The sequence below is a fragment of the Podarcis vaucheri genome (genome assembly GCF_965113315.1).
Source record: "Podarcis vaucheri genome assembly, chromosome: 8".
NCBI lineage: Eukaryota > Metazoa > Chordata > Lepidosauria > Squamata > Lacertidae > Podarcis > Podarcis vaucheri.
The window spans coordinates 44,593,777-44,614,567 of record NC_138766.1 but is presented as its reverse complement, the minus strand read 5'-3'; the positions used below and the strand labels follow the sequence as shown (position 1 = coordinate 44,614,567).

Genomic DNA, 20,791 nt, shown 5'->3' with positions numbered 1-20,791 from the left:
GGAAACGCCGTTTACCTTCCCGCCGGAGCAGTACCTATTTGCACTCTGACGTGCTTTCGAACTGCTAGGTTGGCAGGGGCAGGGACCAAGCAACGGGAGCTCACCCCATCGCGGGGATTCGAACCACTGACCTTCTGATCGGCAAGTCCTAGGCTCTGTGGTTTAACCCACAGAACCACCCGCGTCCCTATCCACAGGATTGTTATTAGGTTAAAATAACTTTGAGCTTCTGCAAAGAAAGTATTTGAAAACACTGGCAGTGTATCTAGGAACAGGCATGTGCAGGGGGTGGAGAGTAGGGTATTCTTGCCTTGGAGGGTTAAGGTGGCCGCCCCCCCCCCCCCGCCAGGAACAAGCTACTTTTTTTGTTTCAGTTTATAACTTTATTCTAACTAGACTCCCACCCTGCACCTCAGACAAGCTCTGCAAGGGCTTGCCTAGGATTGGGCAGGTAATTGGGTACAATTCACCTTTGGCTAGAGAGCTACTTTGAATATACAGTGGTGCCTCAGGTTACAAACACCTCGGGTTACAAACACTTCGGGTTACAGACTCCACTAACCCGAAAGTAGTACCTCGGGTTAAGAACTTTACCTCAGGATAAGAACAGAAATCGCGCACAGGTGGCGTGGCGGCAGCAGGAGGCCCTATTAGCTAATGTGGTACCTCAGTTTAAGAACGGTTTCAGGTTAAGAATAGACCTCCAGAACGAATTAGGTACCACTGTAGTAAGAATGCTCATTTTCCACCCAAAATGTGGCACTACAGAAGACATTGAAAATACCAAGTCAGATGCACAAAAGTCCAGATCTAGTAGTATTCACTAGACAATCTGGTAAATGGGCTGAAACTGGATTTTGAATCCCTTCCGCTTGAAGGGATATTAGGAACCAGAAAGCTTGGGTGGCGCATATTCCTTCTATGACAAAAACTAAAATTGCTGCTGCCTGTGACTTCCTGTTAAGTGTGGATGCCAAGTTACTACGGTAACTAATGAGTGATATCTGGCCCACAGCTTTCTAGAGAAATGAAAGCTGTCCCTCAGCACTGATGAGCATTGCCCAAATGGATTATCTGAAAGTAAAGTTAGCCAGTATAAAACATTAAAAGAAAATAGTACTGTATTAAAATTCTGAGCTAGAAGATTAAGGATGGCTGTCAAACATTAGTAGTGTTTTGCTTACAGAGAATTGCGGTGTTTAGGATGTCAATCATCCTTCCTGCACAGAAAGGGCCAGAAAAGAAATCACATAAAATGAAGATCATAAAAAGATTTTGAATCAGAAAACTGCACCCATATTCCCCTTAAGGTGCTCAATCTAGCCACTCATCTGTCATATTTACCATTTTAAGAGACACTTTAGCCCACATCTAGACATTTACTGTTGGATTTTTGTTTTGTTTTTTGCTCCGTTCTTATAATTTTTCTGTAATAAAAAGTGTCTGACAGATTTAGCAACATTGTGAATTTCTAACACATAGAAGCTTTCATTTTTCACTTCTGTATTTTACTTGCAAAAGCTCACCAGGAACTAAGTCCACACATTTATTATAGGAACTTTTCAAAGCACACAAAGAATAATACACTGTTTCCTCCTTCACATCGGTCTTCTTAAATATATTGTCAAAAAAGGAGAAGTATAGGTTTCCCCCATGATGGACTGCATGATCCTACTCTATATCTCTCAAGGCTGAATTTTCTTGCTGCTGTTTCCGAGTTTGGCAGTGTGGGGAGTGCTCTAGGACAGGGCCTGTCCCACAAAGGTTATTAAAAGAAATTGAGCAAATCTTCACTACTATAGTAGACTGTGTGCAAACACATACAGTGTGCTACAGTGTGTCAGCTTCCAATACTTTCTCAAAGAGTGCATGTGAGTTAAACAAAGACCTTAATAAGTTTTGTTTATTTGTTTAATCCAGTGTTATGCTGACAGACAATTACACAGTGGTACTTCGGGTTACATACGCTTCAGGTTACAGATTCCGCTAACCCAGAAATAGTGCTTCAGGTTAAGAACTTTGCTTCAGGATGGGAACAGAAATTGTGCTCCGGCAGCACAGCAGCAGCAGGAGGCCCCCATTAGCTAAGGTGGTGCTTCAGGTTAAGAACAGTTTCAGGTTAAGAACAGTTTCAGGTTAAGAACGGACCTCCAGAACGAATTAAGTACTTAACCCGATGTACTACTGTATTATTTTCTACCTTAGACATGAACATGCAGAGTTAAGCCAATGGGGGTTTAAAAAGTACAAGAACTAAAGTAATTAAGTTTTAGAAACAGCATTTGTACCTTGATTCATAGTGAAAGGCAGCGCACACAACATAAAGTGTGGAAAAGGAAACAGGGGGTATAATTCAATGTCATGTATTTCAGCCTGCCAGATGGAACTGTTCCCCGCTCCCTGCACAGTTCTGAGGGTTCTCTCAGCCTCCCACCTACAACCCAATTTCAGAGGTGTGGAAGGAGGAGAAGGGAAAACTTCATTGCATGAACAGAAGTCATTTACTCAGGGCTTCTGCTGATGAGTCTTGTCCAATGAATCCTGCCCTTTAGTTCAAAAATACATGAATATTTTGCTTATTCAATAGAAATTAAAGGCAAAAAGTGCCATTTAAATGTCTTGTTCATTGATTTCAATGGATATACTATGAGTAAAACTTAATTGAATACCATCCAAAGAAACTGGATTAATCAAACTGTAATTACTTACTGAAGTGTTTGGTTTGTCCATAGTTTCATTTCTCTCTCAGATATATAGCCCACTATTTTAAAAAAGGGTTTCTGTAGCAGCTTAATTTTTCACATCAGTTGCATCTATCTGTACTTTTTTAAAAGCCAGAAACAGGCTTACCTTGCATTGTTGTTTTTGTAGGTTCCGAAAAAAGAGGAATGAGTAGCAGGTAGATGAGGTAGACAAATGAGAGTCCATTGTAGCGGAACGCACATGCTGTAGAGAGAAAGAGAGAAATGCAGGGGGGAAAGTGGATTAATGCTAATATTTCAGGGAAATGATTACACATTCAGCTGACCAGTGTATTGACATACATTGCATTTCCATTACATTAATTTGACCTACATTGAAATGCATTTTTCTTTTATTGTATTTTATGCTTAAGCTCTTACATTTTGTAAATTTATTAGACAGTCTTAATACAGAAGTGATTAATAAACTTATTATCATTACCATCCACAGTGCAGGGTTATCAAGGTGACTGCAGCAAAAGGAAAAGGAAAAGACAATATATCTGCACACAGATTATGCCTTTTAAAATGAGAATATAACAAAATCCACAAACAACCAATTAAAAACACATGTAATTTTGACTTGGAACTCATCTCTCATTTAATAATTAATGGCTAGAGCACGGGTAGGCAAACCAAGGCCCGGGGGCCAGATCTGGCCCAATCGCCTTCTAAATCCGGCCCACAGACAGTCCGGGAATCAGCGTGCTTTTACATGAGTAGAATGTGTCCTTTTATTTAAAATGCATCTCTGGGTTATTTGTGCGGCATAGGAATTTGTTCATTCTTTTTTCTTCAAAATATAGTCCGGCCCCCCACAAGGTCTGAGGGACAGTGGACCGGTCCCCTGCTGAAAAAGTTTGCTGACCCCTGGGCTAGAGCAAGAAGCTGACTGTATTTTCTGTGATCGTAGGGTTGGAATTTGCTATTAAGATTTGCTGTAAGAAAATTCATCTGAGTTCCCCATGTGTAGACAAAATACTGGGAAGATAACATTTTGATTAAGCTGTTTTTGCAAGGACAAACTTTCAAGTGCCAGGGCAGCCCTGTAAATTGACCTTCCATAATTTCTAATGACGAAACATTTACACCAACCATTGAAGATACTCTTCTGTGTCTAGGAACATTCAATTATGCTCAATACCTAGCAGGTCAATAATCAATGCTAGGTTGTAGTCCAAAGAACAGAAGTGACCAAACCATAAGCAAGGATGGCATTATGATTTGGAGAAAATATATAACTTCACATTGAGCTTCTATCATGAATTTATTGTATGAATTCAGAAGAGTTATTAAGCCCTGTGGCTTATTAGAGAAATTGGAAAACTGAATCACCCACCAAGATAATTAAATAAAGCTTTCTCCTAAAGTGATTTGTGCCTCAAAATGCATTTAACACATTATTAGTACTCAAAGCTTTTAATCTAAAGGCCGTATGCACAACAGGATCATCCTTTTATCTCTCTACTGACTGCAGTGCTCAGTATTGCTACTGTAGAAACTTTTCATCAAGCGAGTGTGATGGGGTTACAACTGGAAAGGAGAAATCCAAAACAAGATTCTTTCATGTGCAAACAACCTCTGCACATGCAAGGAGGTCTTAGGATTGAAGCCAAAGTGCTAGCTGTAGTCAAAAGCTGTGCAAATACTCACACACAAAAATCATGCAAACATATGAACACAAATCAGGCTTTATCAACTTTCATTTTCTTTTTCTACATGTTGGAAAGCAACATTCATTTAATCAAAACACACACACAGCTTAACCCACATAGAATTATGTAAGTAGATCCCAGTATACTAGTGCTTCTCCTGTAGCAGCAATTCTAAGTCAACCTTTTCTTCACAAACAAGAAATAAGTTAATTGTACAGTGGGACAAAACAGCAGACAATTCAAAGTTTTATTTTTTTATGGTCGGTATTGAGCAAAAATAATATACATAAAGCCACAGAACATTTTTTTCCCCATTGTCATTATTGTATTTTCCCTTTAAGAATATTGCTCAGTGAGACACTGAATCAAGCAGAAGTTTCAGTATATCAATAAATATGTGTCTCTGGGCTGTTCTGTATGGCAAAAATATGAAAAAAAAATTAAGAGAAGGAAAAAAGCCAGCTTCAATCTAACGACATGGCAGATGTTGAAATGTTATGAGGCCTACCACATTCAGCCTTTTCTCGTCAGATAAGCCAAATGCAGAAGTGTCAGTGCAGGAATAGATATTTTTATTTATTTTCACAAAAACGTAGCTCTCCTCACTTAAATCAATAATATATCTCATAACTGAAAATCTCAAAAATCATTCCTTGCAGAAATTAAGAGGTGGTAAACTAAAGTTGACATCTTCTGTTAATGTTTAGTAACAGTAGACCAGTGTTACCACTTCACTACTCTCATTCTTGCAATGAACCTATTTTGATCATCACAGAAACAGCTTCAAAAGCATCTGAGGCAACATTTAAATTATAAATTGAGCGGACATAATTCTGCAAGTCCAGACAACAAAACTGAACATCACACAGTAACATCCTAGTGTTAATTCCATGGGAAAGACCTATACATTCTGATTGCACTAATGTGGTTGGGTTATTTAAGTATTGACCCAGCTACGTAGGAGAAATCAGACTTCGTCAGGCTGTGGATGATGATGATGATGATGATGGTGATAATAAAGGCCCCTTTCTTAATGAGCAAAGACAGTTAACTTGTCCCCTCACCCCGCTACCTATTTTAGCCTAGCAGCCAACAAAGGGATTTGCAAGTGGACACAGGTTTCCAAATATACTTTGTCTTCTTATCACATAAGAATACTTATAGGATTTGGAAACAAATGAGAAACTGCACATAGGGGCAGATTTTTTTTTTAAAAAAAACCCTCATGGGGATCCCTGGAAGAAGCAAGAAATCATAAGCTGCATAACTTGCCGTTTAGCACAAATGAAGCTCCCTTCAAGTGAGCAACACTTTACAGAATAATGCGCTGCATTGTTTTTCAACAAATATTACAAGAAGGAAACAGGGTCAAACTGTATGTTAGGCAGGACTGGTGGATTTTGATTCCTTTCTGCAAAAGACACTTTAAATGACCTGACTGGAGATTGTAAGGAGAGATGTGGAATGGGTAGGGGGGAGGATAAAGGAAGAGCAGGGAAAGTATTCTTATTATAGCTCTGTTGTATTATTGCCCATATGCAATAATGGTGTGTGAGAGGATATATGAAGTACCGTAACCAGGATAGGGAAGTTATAGGTCCTAGCAGAGTAAAGTCATTAATAGTGAAGGAAGGAAGAAGTCAGGATCCTCTCCCCCCCCCCCGCCCCGCCGTCATTTGACAATCCTATGAAAACCACTGCTACAATAAAGTAAGGATCATAGCTTTGTAACTGGTCACCAGAATGCATGCCCCAATTCAGCTTAATGTTAAGGCCGATATAAAGTCACTTTAAGCAATTGTTTTAAAAATGGGAAAACTGGGTAGAAATGCCTGGAAACAAACAAAGATAAATTCCGTCTTGCCAGTATGGGCAGAATTGTGCATGGCAATATATTTCCAAAGCATGTTAAGATGGAGAGAATTATTCTTGCAGAATTTGTTATTCTAATCCAGAGCTTTCTGAACTTTTCATGTTGGTGGCACACTTTTTAGACATTATTTCGCGACACACTAATTCAGTTTTACTAGCAAAAAGGAGATTAGACTTACCCCTTTCCAGCCCCAGGAGGATCGTGGGGAGCATTCGCACAACACACCCACACACTGCAGTCAACACACAAACATGTCGCGACACACAGTTTGGAATGCTCTGTTCTAATCGGTTTAAATTTACATGTAGCAAAAGGCTTGATTACATACTCCTCTGGAGCAAAGCCATTATAATCTAACTCAGGGGTAGTCAACCTTTTTATACCTACCACCCATGAATGCATCTTTCTTGATGGGAAAAATTCTTTACCGCTCACCAATGCTTGATGGAAGGAGGATTCAGCTTGTGCCATAGAACCCCCTACTACCCACCTAGAATGCTGAAACACCCACTAGTGGGCGGTAGGGACCAGGTTGACAACCCCTGATCCATTATATATCCATTAAGAGGGCTGAGATTTAATTCAGGGAAATAGTGGAAGGGTTTAGTACACCAATAACAGAATTCCACCTTTGGGAGGAACAATAAAAAGAAAAGATTAATATTCATCACTTGCTGTTTTAGGAAATTTCCCTTCTTCACATAGCACAGAGTTAAATTATGGAATTCTTCCACAATATATGGTGGTGGCCATCAATTCATATAACTTTAAAGAAAGGGTTGGGCAAATTCATGGAGAATAATGCTATCAATGGCTACTAGTTCCAATAACTAATGTGCTATTTTCAGGATCAGTAGCCCACCCACCAAATATATAAGCATGTATTTACAGGTAGCAGAGAGGAGAGTGCTGTTTCTATCTCCCCAACTGAAGCTCCCATCAAAAGTGGGGCAAAATTACACACAGCCCACCCACAGAGCTTGCAGCTCTCACAAGGGAGCACCCATGATAATTTTTTTAATTAAAAAAACCCATACCCTTAAAAACAAAACAAAAAATCATGGCAAATATTTCATCATCTCCTTGCAAAAAATGTCCTTTAATATTAAAGCAATATATTATTCTATGTGGTAACATATTTAACACTTTTGAAAAATGAGATTAGTGAAAAAAATGCCACCGAGTAATCTCTGTGGGGGCAAATATACCTTTACACAGATTTTGTCCATGCATAAATTCTGACCTTTTTACTGAAATAGCCATTACTCGTTTTGAGTTCAGAATGCTGGATAACCAGCTGGTATAAATTAAAAGTAGCCTCATGGCACTGGCAGCAACTGTAAATCAGACTCCACAGCTGCCAAGACCAACATGCTCATGTATACCAGCTGACCCTGTAGATCTTTAACTAAACCCACTTACTGTGCTTCAGAGAGTACCACCACAATGAAGAGCTTCAGTGACTTGCTACCATCACAATCCCAGTATCTGCATTTAACAAGAAACAGGGAGGAGACTGCTTTCTTCAAGATGTCATACTTTGCTAATTATTTAATTCAGTATGAAAGGTTCACTCAGAAATGTTCCATAGAGTTTAAGTTCTGATGCACTCAGTTCAGCCCTTGCACGATTCAGAAATGAAGCAATAATTTTTATGGCTGTTTTTTAAGTAATTGGCAATAAGCTGAAAATGAATAGAATATTATTTATATCCAAAGACACTTATTCCACCTCCTTAGCGTCACCCTATATTGCCTCTACTCAAAACTTTTGCCATTGTTTAAAATTGTCACTTTTTCTCTCTCAGTTTTACTCCATCCCTGATTGACTCAAACCTCTGCTGGTGTTTAAAACTGCCATTATCCTCTCTGTCATTTACTAAAACTTTTGCTGTTTAAACCACCACTTTCCCCATCAATATTCATCTTTTCTCACGCCCATGCCATGGTCACTGGTGTTGCGTGCTGAGGTCCCCCAAAACCCCTACCCCAATAACTCACACATCACACATAATTTTTGTTTAAGGTTTTTGGCATACTTTTGGCCACAACTTTATTTGAATACAAATTGAGAGTGGTTGCTTAGGCATTGGTTATGACTATCTGTCCCCCCCGCCTTGGGGACAGCGCTGACTCCCGTGAGTCAGCGTGTGGAGGAACAAGACCAGGGACAGCTGGGACTGCGACACAGACCCTCAGCTATTCCCTGCTTGTTCCTTGGGAACTTACACGGCCCGCACCCTGCTCCAAGGGTTTGGACGAAGGGATGGTAAGCCCCAGAATTCCTTTAACGGAATTCCCAGCAGCAGCAGCATTGGAGGGGCAGGCACAGCCAATCCATACCCCTCCACCAACCAATTTAACCAATGCCTAACCGCCAACCTTACAAGTTGTGACGATTTGCTAAGCAGTAGGCAAAACCCAAAAGGCACACACTAATCAGCCAATTGGAAAAATTCCTACTGGGCCCCCGCACCAAGGCGAACGACCCCATGACAGGCAGAGCAAGGTCAAGGCGCAAGCCCAAGCAAGGGAGGGCGGGCGGGAGATCCGATGTCCACAGCGAAAGAGAAAGAGAAAGCTGTGGACCTTGCTTAAATAACCACTGATCCCACCCCTAAATTGGCAACATCAAATTTACCCCAGTAACACCATCCTCCAATCTGCTCCAGGCCCCTTGAATCTAATACTGCCTGGCAACCAAGTGGAGTTTTGTTCGGCCCCATCCGCAACACGTGCTCTCTTTTAGTGAGAACACGCTTTGCGTGCTGAGGTCCCCCAAAACCCCTACCCCAATAACTCACACATCACACATAATTTTTGTTTAAGGTTTTTGGCATACTTTTGGCCACAACTTTATTTGAATACAAATTGAGAGTGGTTGCTTAGGCATTGGTTATGACTATCTGTCCCCCCCGCCTTGGGGACAGCGCTGACTCCCGTGAGTCAGCGTGTGGAGGAACAAGACCAGGGACAGCTGGGACTGCGACACAGACCCTCAGCTATTCCCTGCTTGTTCCTTGGGAACTTACACGGCCCGCACCCTGCTCCAAGGGTTTGGACGAAGGGATGGTAAGCCCCAGAATTCCTTTAACGGAATTCCCAGCAGCAGCAGCATTGGAGGGGCAGGCACAGCCAATCCATACCCCTCCACCAACCAATTTAACCAATGCCTAACCGCCACAGAGCCTTAGCTCACCGCCAAACCACTCACAAATGCAACCCTTCCTTCAATCCCAAAGCAACCATAGCCAACCAGGTGTCGTTCCCTATAGGGGAAATATTCACCCTAAAGCTGGCAGCAGCCTTGAAGGTAATCACAGGGTGCAAAATCATGGAACCACCTGAAGCAAAGCCTATTTTACTTTATTATTTTAATTATTATTTTATTTTATTTTATTTTATTTTACACTTCCTTATTAACATGCTTCCCGGCCTCTTTGGTGGTAGTTTGTCTAGGCACTGGTTCCTGACTAGCTGCACCTGACCTCAGCAGGGCAGCACTGACGACTGGGCCCCACCATATCGTCAGTACCAGCAACATTGTGGGGGAGCAATGAATCCCAAGGCAATCGCATCCCGCCAGGTGTCGTTCCCCATAGGGGAAAGATGCACCCCCCATCTGCCCCAAAGAGGGGAACAGTCTTGAAGAAAATAGCAGGGTGCAATATCACAGAACCACCTAAAGCAAGGACCTATTTTATTTTATTTGTTATTTTATTTTATATGTTATTTTATTTTATTTGATTTACTTTATTTATTTTATTTTCCACCGCCATATTAACATGCTTTCTGGCCTGCTCGGTGGTAGTTTGTCTAGGCATTGGTTCCCGACTAGCTGCACCTGACCTCAGCAGGGCAGCACTGACGACTGGGCCCCACCATATCGTCAGTACAAGTAAACAGCGTGGGGGAGCAATGAACCAGGATCAGACTCAAGCTCACCCCAAATGCTCCCAGGGACTCTTGCGTGGCCCTACCCCTCGAAAGGGGTTGACAAAGCATGGCAAATCCTTGGTTTCCTTTAATGGAATATCTTTGCGCATTGGAGGGGACAGGTGCTCCAACCCCCCCTCCAGACCACCTTGAACCAAATGCCTTAAATTATTTTGAGTCCAGGGAGAGCTGCCATCAACTCAATCCAAGCCCTCTTGCATGCAGGAATGCAAACTTATGCTGGAGGAAGACAGCAAATCATTCTCGCCCAGCTGTACCACCAGCCCTGCGGGAGGACCTGCACAGGTCACACTCGACCGCACCAAAGGAAGGACCTCCTCCCAAAGCATTCCCCATCTGGACATCCAGTATATGTCCACATGGGCAGGAAGACTGAGATGGCGCCCCAGTCCAGACTTGTCAGCGCGCTTGCCAGCCCAGTGTACAATGCTGTGGCCCAAATGTGCACAGCTGCTCCTATGAGAAAAGGAAATAACAGACAAGCATCAGCACAGACATCATTGTGACACTTCCTGATATAACCCTTGTCAGCGTCAGACTTCCAATGACCCGTATTCACAATCCTGTCTACAGACAGGCCCCCAGTGTGCAGCCGTTGCAGCAGCCCTATTCGGAAGGAATGAGGCGTGTTCAGTGGTAGGCAAGCCGCAGGCCGTAATAACTGGTGCACGGCGTAAGCACATTAATGCCTGGCTAACGGGAACCCATTTTCATGCACTAGGAGTGGGCCAGCCCCCAGGGGAATGAAAAGCCAATTTTTTCTGGTATCCATAACCGTGCAAGGGCCCTCCTCATCTGTAATGGGAAGCCTGATTGTGGCACTCCTGCCCACTAAGTCTGTTTTAGAGTTCCCAACTCTAATGACAAGCTCCAAAGCAGATAAGGAAAAGTCCTGAAGCAATAAGCCTCCAGACTCTCAGCCCTGTGCTGGCTCCAACAACCATTTCCCCAACCCTCAGTGCCCAAAATGCAATGGAATACTGAAAGGAGTCTCGCCTTGATCTTTTACCAGCAGACAAGTTTTAACTTGTTGCAGATCCTGCCTAGGTAAAATTGACCGACTTCCTGCCCACTGTCCTATGAGGTTGGAGCCTATTCCAACCTTCCAAGGCCCTGCACATTACAAACTTTATGCAAGGGTCTCTGAAAAATAAAGCTTCAGTATAACAGACATTGCAGCGGACTGAATTCTTATAGTTATAACAGGACGCCCAATCTGCGGCAGGTGGACCAAATACTGCAGGATCTGCTCAGAGGATGGGGGCCAGTTCATCTGAATGGCCGAGGACTGCCAGCTTAAGGCTAAGAAATCCATCCAGGCCTTCCCATAAGAGCTAAAAGCAGAAGGGGAAATGGAAGCTGCTGCTCTCTGTAATTACTAATTGTTGTCAAAATGCCACAGGTGGTCTGGAAAAGTCTGGCAATAGCTGAGTCTGGAGCCCAGGATCTGAAGCGCTCCATCTGAAAATGGGATAGAGTGTCAGAGACATCATTAGAGGATCCCGTAATCAGGAGAGCAGAAAGCACAATAGTAAACCTTAAGCGGTGCAGCTCAAAAGCATGAGCGGAGGGGCGGAGACTCTGCTGGAGCGTGAGAACTGTTTAGCCAAGACGCTCACCACTACCTGGTTATCAGACCAAAAGCAGATCCGATGGTCACTGAACTCCTCGGGCCACATGTGAACTGCTACTACAATGGGGAAAACTCAAAAGTTAGGTCACATGATTGCCTCACCATACCGGGCTTGAGGCCATGGCTTTGCACACCAGCAGCCCCTGAAATAAAAAACCAAAGGGCAAAGATCCAGCAGCATCAGCATGAACCTGAAAAATCCCTGTGCAAGTATCCTGCCATGGCCAACTACTATTGCATACATATAGGAATTGCAACCATTGCATGAGATCCCATTGCATGAGAAAGGTAAGGGGACCTCAGGCCGCAGGCAGCCTGGCCTAGTGGGAAGGGAAGGGGCGGCCTGGGGCAACCACTCTGCATGCAAGATTAATTAAGTGACCCAGCAAGATCGGATCTGATGAAGCATCACTTGCTACAGAGGAAGTATTACAAAATAACTTCCTTCAAGGCAGACAGCTTCTCCATAGGCAAGTGGTATGTTTTAGCAACGATATCCAACTGGATCCCTAAATAAAATGGGAATATGGGCAAAAAGTATTGAGGTATTGCTTGCCAGCTTCCAGCCCTGCTTGGGCAGGGGGCATCTTGTGCTGCCATCATAATACGTAAATTTACAGGGCCGACGCTGGCCAGAACCGCTAAAAAAAATCCCGACAAAACTGCCGCCGTGCCAGCTTCCTTTTCAGACACACACTGTGCAATGCAAAAACACACTCTGTGCGGTGCTCACACAATCCATGCAATGCAACTATACTCCGTGCGATGCAGCTACACACTCCGTTCAATGCAACTACACACTCAGTGCAAAAAAAAACACTCCGTGCAATGCAAAAACGCACTCCATGCAATGCAACTACCCTCCATGCAATGCAACTACCCACTCTGTGCAATGCAACTACACACTCCATGCAATGCAACTACACACTTCATGCAATGCAACTACACACTCCGTTCAATGCAACTACACACTCCGTGCAATGCAAAAACGCACTCCGTGCAATGCAAAAACGCACTCCATGCAATGCAACTACCCTCCATGCATTGCAACTACCCACTCTGTGCAAGGCAACTACCCTCCATGCAATGCAACTACACACTCCGTGCACTGCACACACCCTCTGTTCAATGCAACTACACACTCCGTGCAATGCACTCTCTGTGCAATGCAAAAAAAAAAAACCAAACCACACACACTCTGTGCAAATGCCACTACACCCTCCGTGCAATGCACACACACTCTGTGCAATGCACACACACCCTCTGTGCAATGCACTCACACCCTCTGTGCAATGCGCACAACCTCTGTGCAATGCAAATGCAAATCTCTCACGCAATGCAATGCAAATGCAGCCCGTGCAGCGCTGTGCCCTGTAACGCACAGAGCAAACTGCAGTACGGGCACACAAAGGTGCTTTCTCCCGCTTGCATATTGCAAACGTGGCGCCTGTTACATCCCTCACAGTGAGGGAACCACCAAAAGGCCCTCGACACTGGACCTAAGTGTCCAGGTAGAGCAATGGGGGAGCATGCAGCTGTCCCATATAGGGACCAATCCTGCAACCTAGGCATTATCGGCACTATGCGCTGACCAGCTGAGTTATCCAGGATGATCCCTAAAGACCCGGGACAGCCTCACCCTGACCCCTGTAGAGGTCCAAGGTGATGTCTGAATCATGATCCCTGCTCCTCTTTGCCCTCCTCCTGGATTGCAGCCTTCGAAGATGCTTTCTTCTGGAAGAAGACACCTGGGGCGTCCACAAGTCATCCCCTGCAGGAGAGGCAAGCTCTTGAGGCATTTGCAAAAGCCCAGTCATAGTCCGCAAAAACTAAACAATGTAAGGAACTGGTGAAACCAATGCTTCATGGACCACATGGGGACACTATTCAGGCCGGAAACGCTTCCAGGCCATCGAATTCTAGGGCAAAGCCCTAGGATCACCTGCCAGGCCAGGCATAAATGTTTCCAGTGAAATAGCAGAGTTGAAGCAGCCCACAGCTTGTCCAGGTACCCCTGCTTGCCCTTTTAGAGGGAAGCACCCCTTCAAGAAACCCAAAGTTCTTTTATGGACCGAACTACCCAGCAACAGAATAGCCCAAAAGGAGCAGTTTGTTTTGTTTTGTTATAACAATGGCTAAGAGGGGGATATGAACCCTGTCTCCCAGGTCCTAGTCCTACACTTTAGCCACTAAACCACAATGGCTCGCCTCTAAAATGGCAGTCGCCACTATCAGGGCAAAACAAACTTAAAGAAAATAAACCTGTTCAGAAACAGCATAGTTCAAGAGCATATACAGAGTGCTCATAGTCATTGGAGGCACAGAGAGCCTCTGCCGCCCTCTGATATACATTAGCAGCAACTGAGCCTGCAAGCAGGTACATTCTTATAGAGAGGTCAGAGACTTAACAATTAACTGCTACCTGTAGCAGACTTAGGCTCGGAAGTTATGCCCAGGCCGAATAGGGCTCCATGCCTCTGCTCTTGAGAATCTTAGTCTCATAGCAATATTAAAGGAACTCAAAATAGTGCTCCCGCCCAAGGCTAGATTAAAATTTGGCCAACAGCGCTGCACACACCCAAATAAAGCCAACCTTCGGGGGTGCTGTAAACGAAAGTGATTCCAGCTAAGCTGGGAACAGCCCTGACTAGCCCCACAATTTACAACAGGAGAAATGGGGGAAACCTTTTTGCGAAAGAAAGGCAAGCCACAGATACAGGGAGAATCTTCCCACAGGGCAGGGTAAGGGGCGGGGTGGGAAATTGAACAGGAAAAAGGGGAATTAAATTATTTAAGGGACTAAAGAGGATTAAAAGAAGGGGGAAATAAAGAAATGTAACCAGACAATGAGAAGTTTGCATCACTGTCCTCCAGACAGTCCAAGTGCTCCATGTGATCCGATGTCCACAGCGAAAGAGAAAGAGAAAGCTGTGGACCTTGCTTAAATAACCACTGATCCCACCCCTAAATTGGCAACATCAAATTTACCCCAGTAACACCATCCTCCAATCTGCTCCAGGCCCCTTGAATCTAATACTGCCTGGCAACCAAGTGGAGTTTTGTTCGGCCCCATCCGCAACACGTGCTCTCTTTTAGTGAGAACACGCTTTGTGCAACCTGCCTTCTTTCTTTGCTAACCGATACCTGACACCACTCTGACTTCATGTAAATCCATGATTGTTATGAGGCACTACGAATCTTCCAACAGGGGTTGCACAATGACAGTCTTAGATTTTATATGAAGGTTTCATCAAATGTTTGTGAGTGCTAGGTTTTGTGGTATATAGTTTATCAAAAAATAATAAAACCAAATTACTTTTTCACAATGATCTGCCAAGGTATCCCTTACATAAACTCAAATGTAGGTTTGCATTTATCATTAAAATGGTGTACTCCTTTCTAAGCAGTATAAATCATAACATGGGTTCATCAGTTCAGGAAACAGGTGGTCATGACTTGAGCAAAGATGATAACTCAGCATGCAATCAGCCTACTAATTAGTAAGATAAGCTAGTAGATGTTTGGACTTTAAAGTGAACTATACACAAACCAGAAGAGCTCTTGATTAATTAATTCCTCACGCAACAGTCATTTCCACTTTCTCTCTCATTGTACTTGCTATTTCAGTTAAGTCAGAAAAGGAGAAAGACATCAAAGAATTTTCTTGCCAAATACTTGTGCAGCTCACCTAAAATGCATAAGAACAACTCTGTTATGATTCTAAAACCACTAGCGATAAATTGATATGGGCATACATTTTTAAACTCATGACCCTTTCCTGCTCAGTGTATAGAAATGGCAGTGTTAGAAACTGAGATATTAAAACTAGGAGCTAAATGGCACCTTAAACAACAGAATGTCTAGGCGCACATTTTTATACATAGAATACAATTAACTACAGCTAAAATATTATGTTCATTTTTCACATGGTCTAGTCCTTCCCCTGCCAACCCCCAAATATTCTTAAGAGGGTCTCTTCTCCAGTCTTCAGAGGGTAGCTGGAAGTGGGGAGCCAGAAAAAGGTCCTCCTTTCCTTCCACTCTGCAGTTTTACTCTGAAATCTTAGGCGCAGTACTGCGCCCAGAGCTCAAAAACTGCTCGCCCTAATGAAATTCCCTGTCGCAAAATGTGCCTAGAACAATGGGAGTTCCAAACACTGAGAAAGGGATGGGTTGTAACAGGAATACAACCTACAAAAGGAGTGCATTACACCAAATAATACCTGACTTTTTTTTAAAAAAAAAAAAAAGGTTGTGGACATCTAATCAGCGGCAAACCTGAAAAACGCTGGAGATTTATACGCTGAACAAGAACACAGCAATGCCTTCTTGCTTTTAACTGACTAGCAAGTTTGAAGTTGAATACAAAGGTTTATTTGGAAAGTAACATATGCATCATTTCCCAACACAGAAATGCAGAGATGGGAAAAGAGGCATCTGATGCACTTCTGCCAGTCATACAGCTTTTAATGATATGGAGGGCACTACAGGGAGGAGGAGGGGAAGCAGTGAATCAGCAATTAAGGGTTGTAAAGTAATAAATTTATAACAACACATTTTTTTTGTACCCCACCCTCATAACAACAATAATAAATTATTATTTGTACCCCGCCCTCCCCGGCCGGAGCCGGGCTCAGAGCGGCTAACATCATATAAATAATACAATATGCTCGATTACTTGAACTTTTCATTGCACTTGAACCAGCAAGAGAACAAACTAAGCCACTACTCAGCAACGTCAAAAACAAACAAACAAATAGGGACCCTATTTTGAACAGAAGGAACACTTGAGGGCCAACAACATAGGCTGTCCATGTCCACTCATGGGGGAGCCAAGATAAAAAATGGCTCTGAGGCAGTGACTCCAACTGGACTTGAGTTTGGGGCCCAAACCCAGAGCCCCCTAGTTCAGATGTCCACAAACTACCTAGAAACCAGCAGATGATGGATATAGAGAAGAGTGATGAGTCTTTTTAAGAAGCTTTTGAAAGCAAGCCATCAGCTCATCTGCCACTGCCAGCCTGCTACCACATCATCCTCTAAGTTGACACGTCAAATGCCCCTGAAAATTCATCATTCCCATTGCCAGGGGGACTGCATGTGAAAAAATGGCTGCTCCCCCCCCCCCCCGGGCTCATAGGCAATGCCTTTTTGTTTTCTGTATGATAGCCCTGGAAGCAGACACTAATTTCCCAGGAGCACTTGAGGTTTTAAATTTCACTGTGCACGGTGTGACAGCCACAAGCAATAGCAGCCAAGCTGCCAGACCCATGGCTCTCCTGGCTGCTTCCCAGCATGAGCACGTAGGCAATGACACACATCTGTTTTGCTAGAAAACAAAAATTGTGGAAGTAAGGCCTCCAGTTCCAATGGCTTTGAGGAAACATTCAGAGGGAAAACATTCCAGACTAATATAAGCAAAGTCATAGTTTGGACATGATACTGCTGTGAAACCCATGAAAAATAACTTTTTATCCCATTATTTTAGAAAATGCATAGGCATTAAAGACTTTAACCCAGTGCTGCTAATTGAAATGCTGTGGTTTTTATACAGCAGACGTGTTTTGCTTAGTGGTTTCTAGGATCACCGTGTAGAATTCAGTGGTGTTCGCTATTTCGTGGCTAAGTGATGTTGATACAATGCACCCAAATCTCCACATCAATAGCACTATATAGTGGTTGTTCTCCAAGGCCTAATAGCAAAAAATGCTGTATTTTATATAATTAGTGAATACACACTTCAGTTTAAGTTGGCTCAATATAAACTGCTAATCCACTCGCAAAGGGTGACAAAATGAGGACCTGATTATTTTGAACAAGGCCTGTGACACTATGCCCCAACACATTTTGCAAATATTTCAATGAACAAAGAAAAATGTCAGCAAAGTATCATTGACTTAAAGTAGCCATTAAGTGTGGCCAATTGCTGATGTGAGGGCGTCGGTTGCAAACATTTGCAGATGCAATTGGGTCTCACTGACCCCAAAAGCAGGATTAGCAAACTCTCCACAGTGTAGGTATGATGAAAAAACACAGTCTTGCTTAGTAACAAGGAAGGTTTCAACAGGGACAAAATGTTCACCCAATTCAGATCCATACAGGGTTTTCTTTTTTCTTTGTTGTAAATCTGGGGAATACTATTGATCCTTGATGCTGCTTGTGGTATTGTTGAGGGAGGTATATGATAAGGTATTAGAATAATACACAAAACATTAGTTTTTCACCCTCTATATGCCTTTCTCACAGGAAGGGGACATAACAAACAGACAAATAACAAACAACTTTAAACAGAATCTTGCAAGGTCAATTTATGGTTTTTCAGTTCTCTCAGTCATTCCAACTGGGGATAGAATTGAGTCCAAAAACCGTAAGAGCAAAAATAATAATTTGTCACAAAATTAAGGAACTGGGGGGGGGGAGTTACCACACTGCAATTCACACCTCATCATGGAGGTGCTGTGGAACATGGGAGGAAGACTGACACACACAAAAATTCCCCTGTTTAAAAAGATACCAAGAGCATGCTCCTGAGATCCAACCATCTCTCACTTCCAACAGTTAGGGCAAAGAATATTGACATGAAGGTCAGAAAACAGCAGCTTCTAGAGCTCTATTTTTATCCTGTCATTTATATCCAAGTGCCTACTGCACATCTACTCAAAAGGATTCATGCATGAAAAGAAACACAACCAAAGGCTCCATCCAGATTATGGCTTCATGAAACACATACCTAATCCCTGGCAAGTCAGCTGTGATGCTTACATGAATATATAATGGTGACTATGTAGATATGGGGGTCAATAGACAGAGAGCACTGCTTTTTCACGCAGACAATTTTCTGAACCTTCACACAAGTATATATCTTGTTTATGCAGGAGAATGAAAACAAAACCATGTGCTCTTTTTTAAGTGGTGGTTTTTTTAAAAATGTGAAAAAGGCACATCATCAAGTTTATAAATAGGCAAAATCAATCTCAGCACTTAAATTATTCCTGGAATGTGCTGGAAGAACTATCCTTATTTCTAAAGTCAAGGTAAATTATGGATTAGTATTTTGAAAACAATAGTAAATGAGACTAAGGCAAATCAGTCCCTTTGAATTTACTTCTGAGTGCATATATCTAATATAATGTTGTAAATAATAGATCCAATTTTAATTTTGTGAATGTGTATGTAAGCATTCCAATACTGTATCATGTTTGCTTTCTAGCTGAATAATGTGCTAAAGCACAACAAGAAAGCAAGTGCAGTCGTAACACTGAAGAGCAAACTGTCCTAATTGGTTTCATCAAGGCCAGTATCAGCACTAGGCATCCTTAAACAGATGTCAGAGTCCCAGCACTGCTCATCAGTAAGACCGGATGGCCTGCCACACCAAGCAGTACTGGATGGATAGGTCTAACAACCATTTTAATTTTCACAATGCTCTCAATGTAGCATTGTCAAAGGTACTGTTGCAAGCTGAAATGATCCCAAGATTCAGCACCACCATCAGGAAAGCTTGCATGCATCCAACAGCAGAAGAGATTGCCCACCACTTTGTTCACAGCCCCCTAAACATTTGGAGGGGCACTAAATCTAAACAATATAACACAAGGAAAGGAATACTGAACTTCTGTTAAGTAGAAATAAAAAACATGTTATGCAAAAACATGTGAAACATCTTTGTGCTGTGGAAGGAAGGCTGTCTAATGAAGTGTTGCTAACTTTACAATATCACAATGAAAATTGCAGCATGTACAGACATACAAACACACTATACTTTATTGACTAAGCCTACATGCATCTTCTGGACCATAAAGAAGGCTGATCGCAGAAGAATTGATGCTTTTGAATTATGGTGCTGGAGGAGACTCTTGAGAGTCCCATGGACTGCAAGAAGATCAAACCTATCCATTCTTAAGGAAATCAGCCCTGAGTGCTCACTGGAAGGACAAATCGTGAAGCTGAGGCTCCAATACTTTGGCCACCTCATGAGAAGAGAAGACTCCCTGGAAAAGACCCTGATGTTGGGAAAGATGGAGGGCAAAAGGAGAAGGGGACGACAGAGGACGAGATGGTTGGATAGTGTTCTCGAAGCCACCAGCATGAGTTTGACCAAACTGCGGGAGGCAGTGGAAGACAGGAGTGCCTGGCGTGCTCTGGTCCATGGGGTCACGAAGAGTCGGACACGAGTAAACAACAACAGCAACATGCTTCTTCAAAGTGCTAAACAATGAAAAACAAACATGCAATAGTTTAATCTATTTCAACACTAACTAAACCACCACTGTTCACTGTCCACCATTGTTCACTGTAATAATCCACTGTGACTGCTATGTATTTTCCATTGTTTGTCCCCATGAAATTTTAAGCTGGATAAACAGTGGCAGTTTAATTTCCATGTGGACAACCAGATACTTCTGCTTAGTACAACATACCACCTTCAATACTTTTTGAAAAAAACATGTCTAAGCTTAGTGGACTGAAACCAAAAGAAGTAGCTCATCTGTTGGTTAATAAAGAGGGGCAGAACTGATTCCAAAATAAGTATATTCAGCAAGAGTCCAAAAGACACACACACACACACACACACACATATGAGAGTGGAGGTATGGCCTGAGGTATAAAAAGGAGAGACACAAAAGAGATTGATTATTACTAACAACATCCTGGCAGCTAGATGGAAGTCATATTCCCTGAGGCTTTTATAACTAGACAAGACACAGCACCAGAAAATGTACTGTAGGGGAAATAAAAAGTCTTGCATCAGCAGCAAAGACATATTGGATTATTGGATTGGTTTTGCCTATTTTTTGACTGCTTTAAATCTACAATAAGCTCTAAAAGGAAAATTATGGTATTTCATGGATTCCTAGACAGAAACATCAGTATGTCAGGATGATTGATGTGGTAGATTCTGTCAGTGGCAAACTAGTAAACATCTAGAAATCA

General features: G+C 42.6%; 1 protein-coding gene across 5 annotated transcripts in view; it reads right to left on the bottom strand.

Annotated features, from left to right (window-relative positions):
* Nucleotides 1–20,791, bottom strand: part of PIEZO2 (piezo type mechanosensitive ion channel component 2) — a 211,056-nt gene that overhangs the window by 163,273 nt on the left and 26,992 nt on the right. For all 5 annotated transcript variants that reach the window (XM_082234898.1, XM_082234901.1, XM_082234902.1 and 2 more), the window contains exon 2: nucleotides 2,851–2,946. In XM_082234898.1, the coding sequence (XP_082091024.1) occupies nucleotides 2,851–2,946 (96 nt within the window). The remainder of the gene's footprint in view (nucleotides 1–2,850; nucleotides 2,947–20,791) is intronic.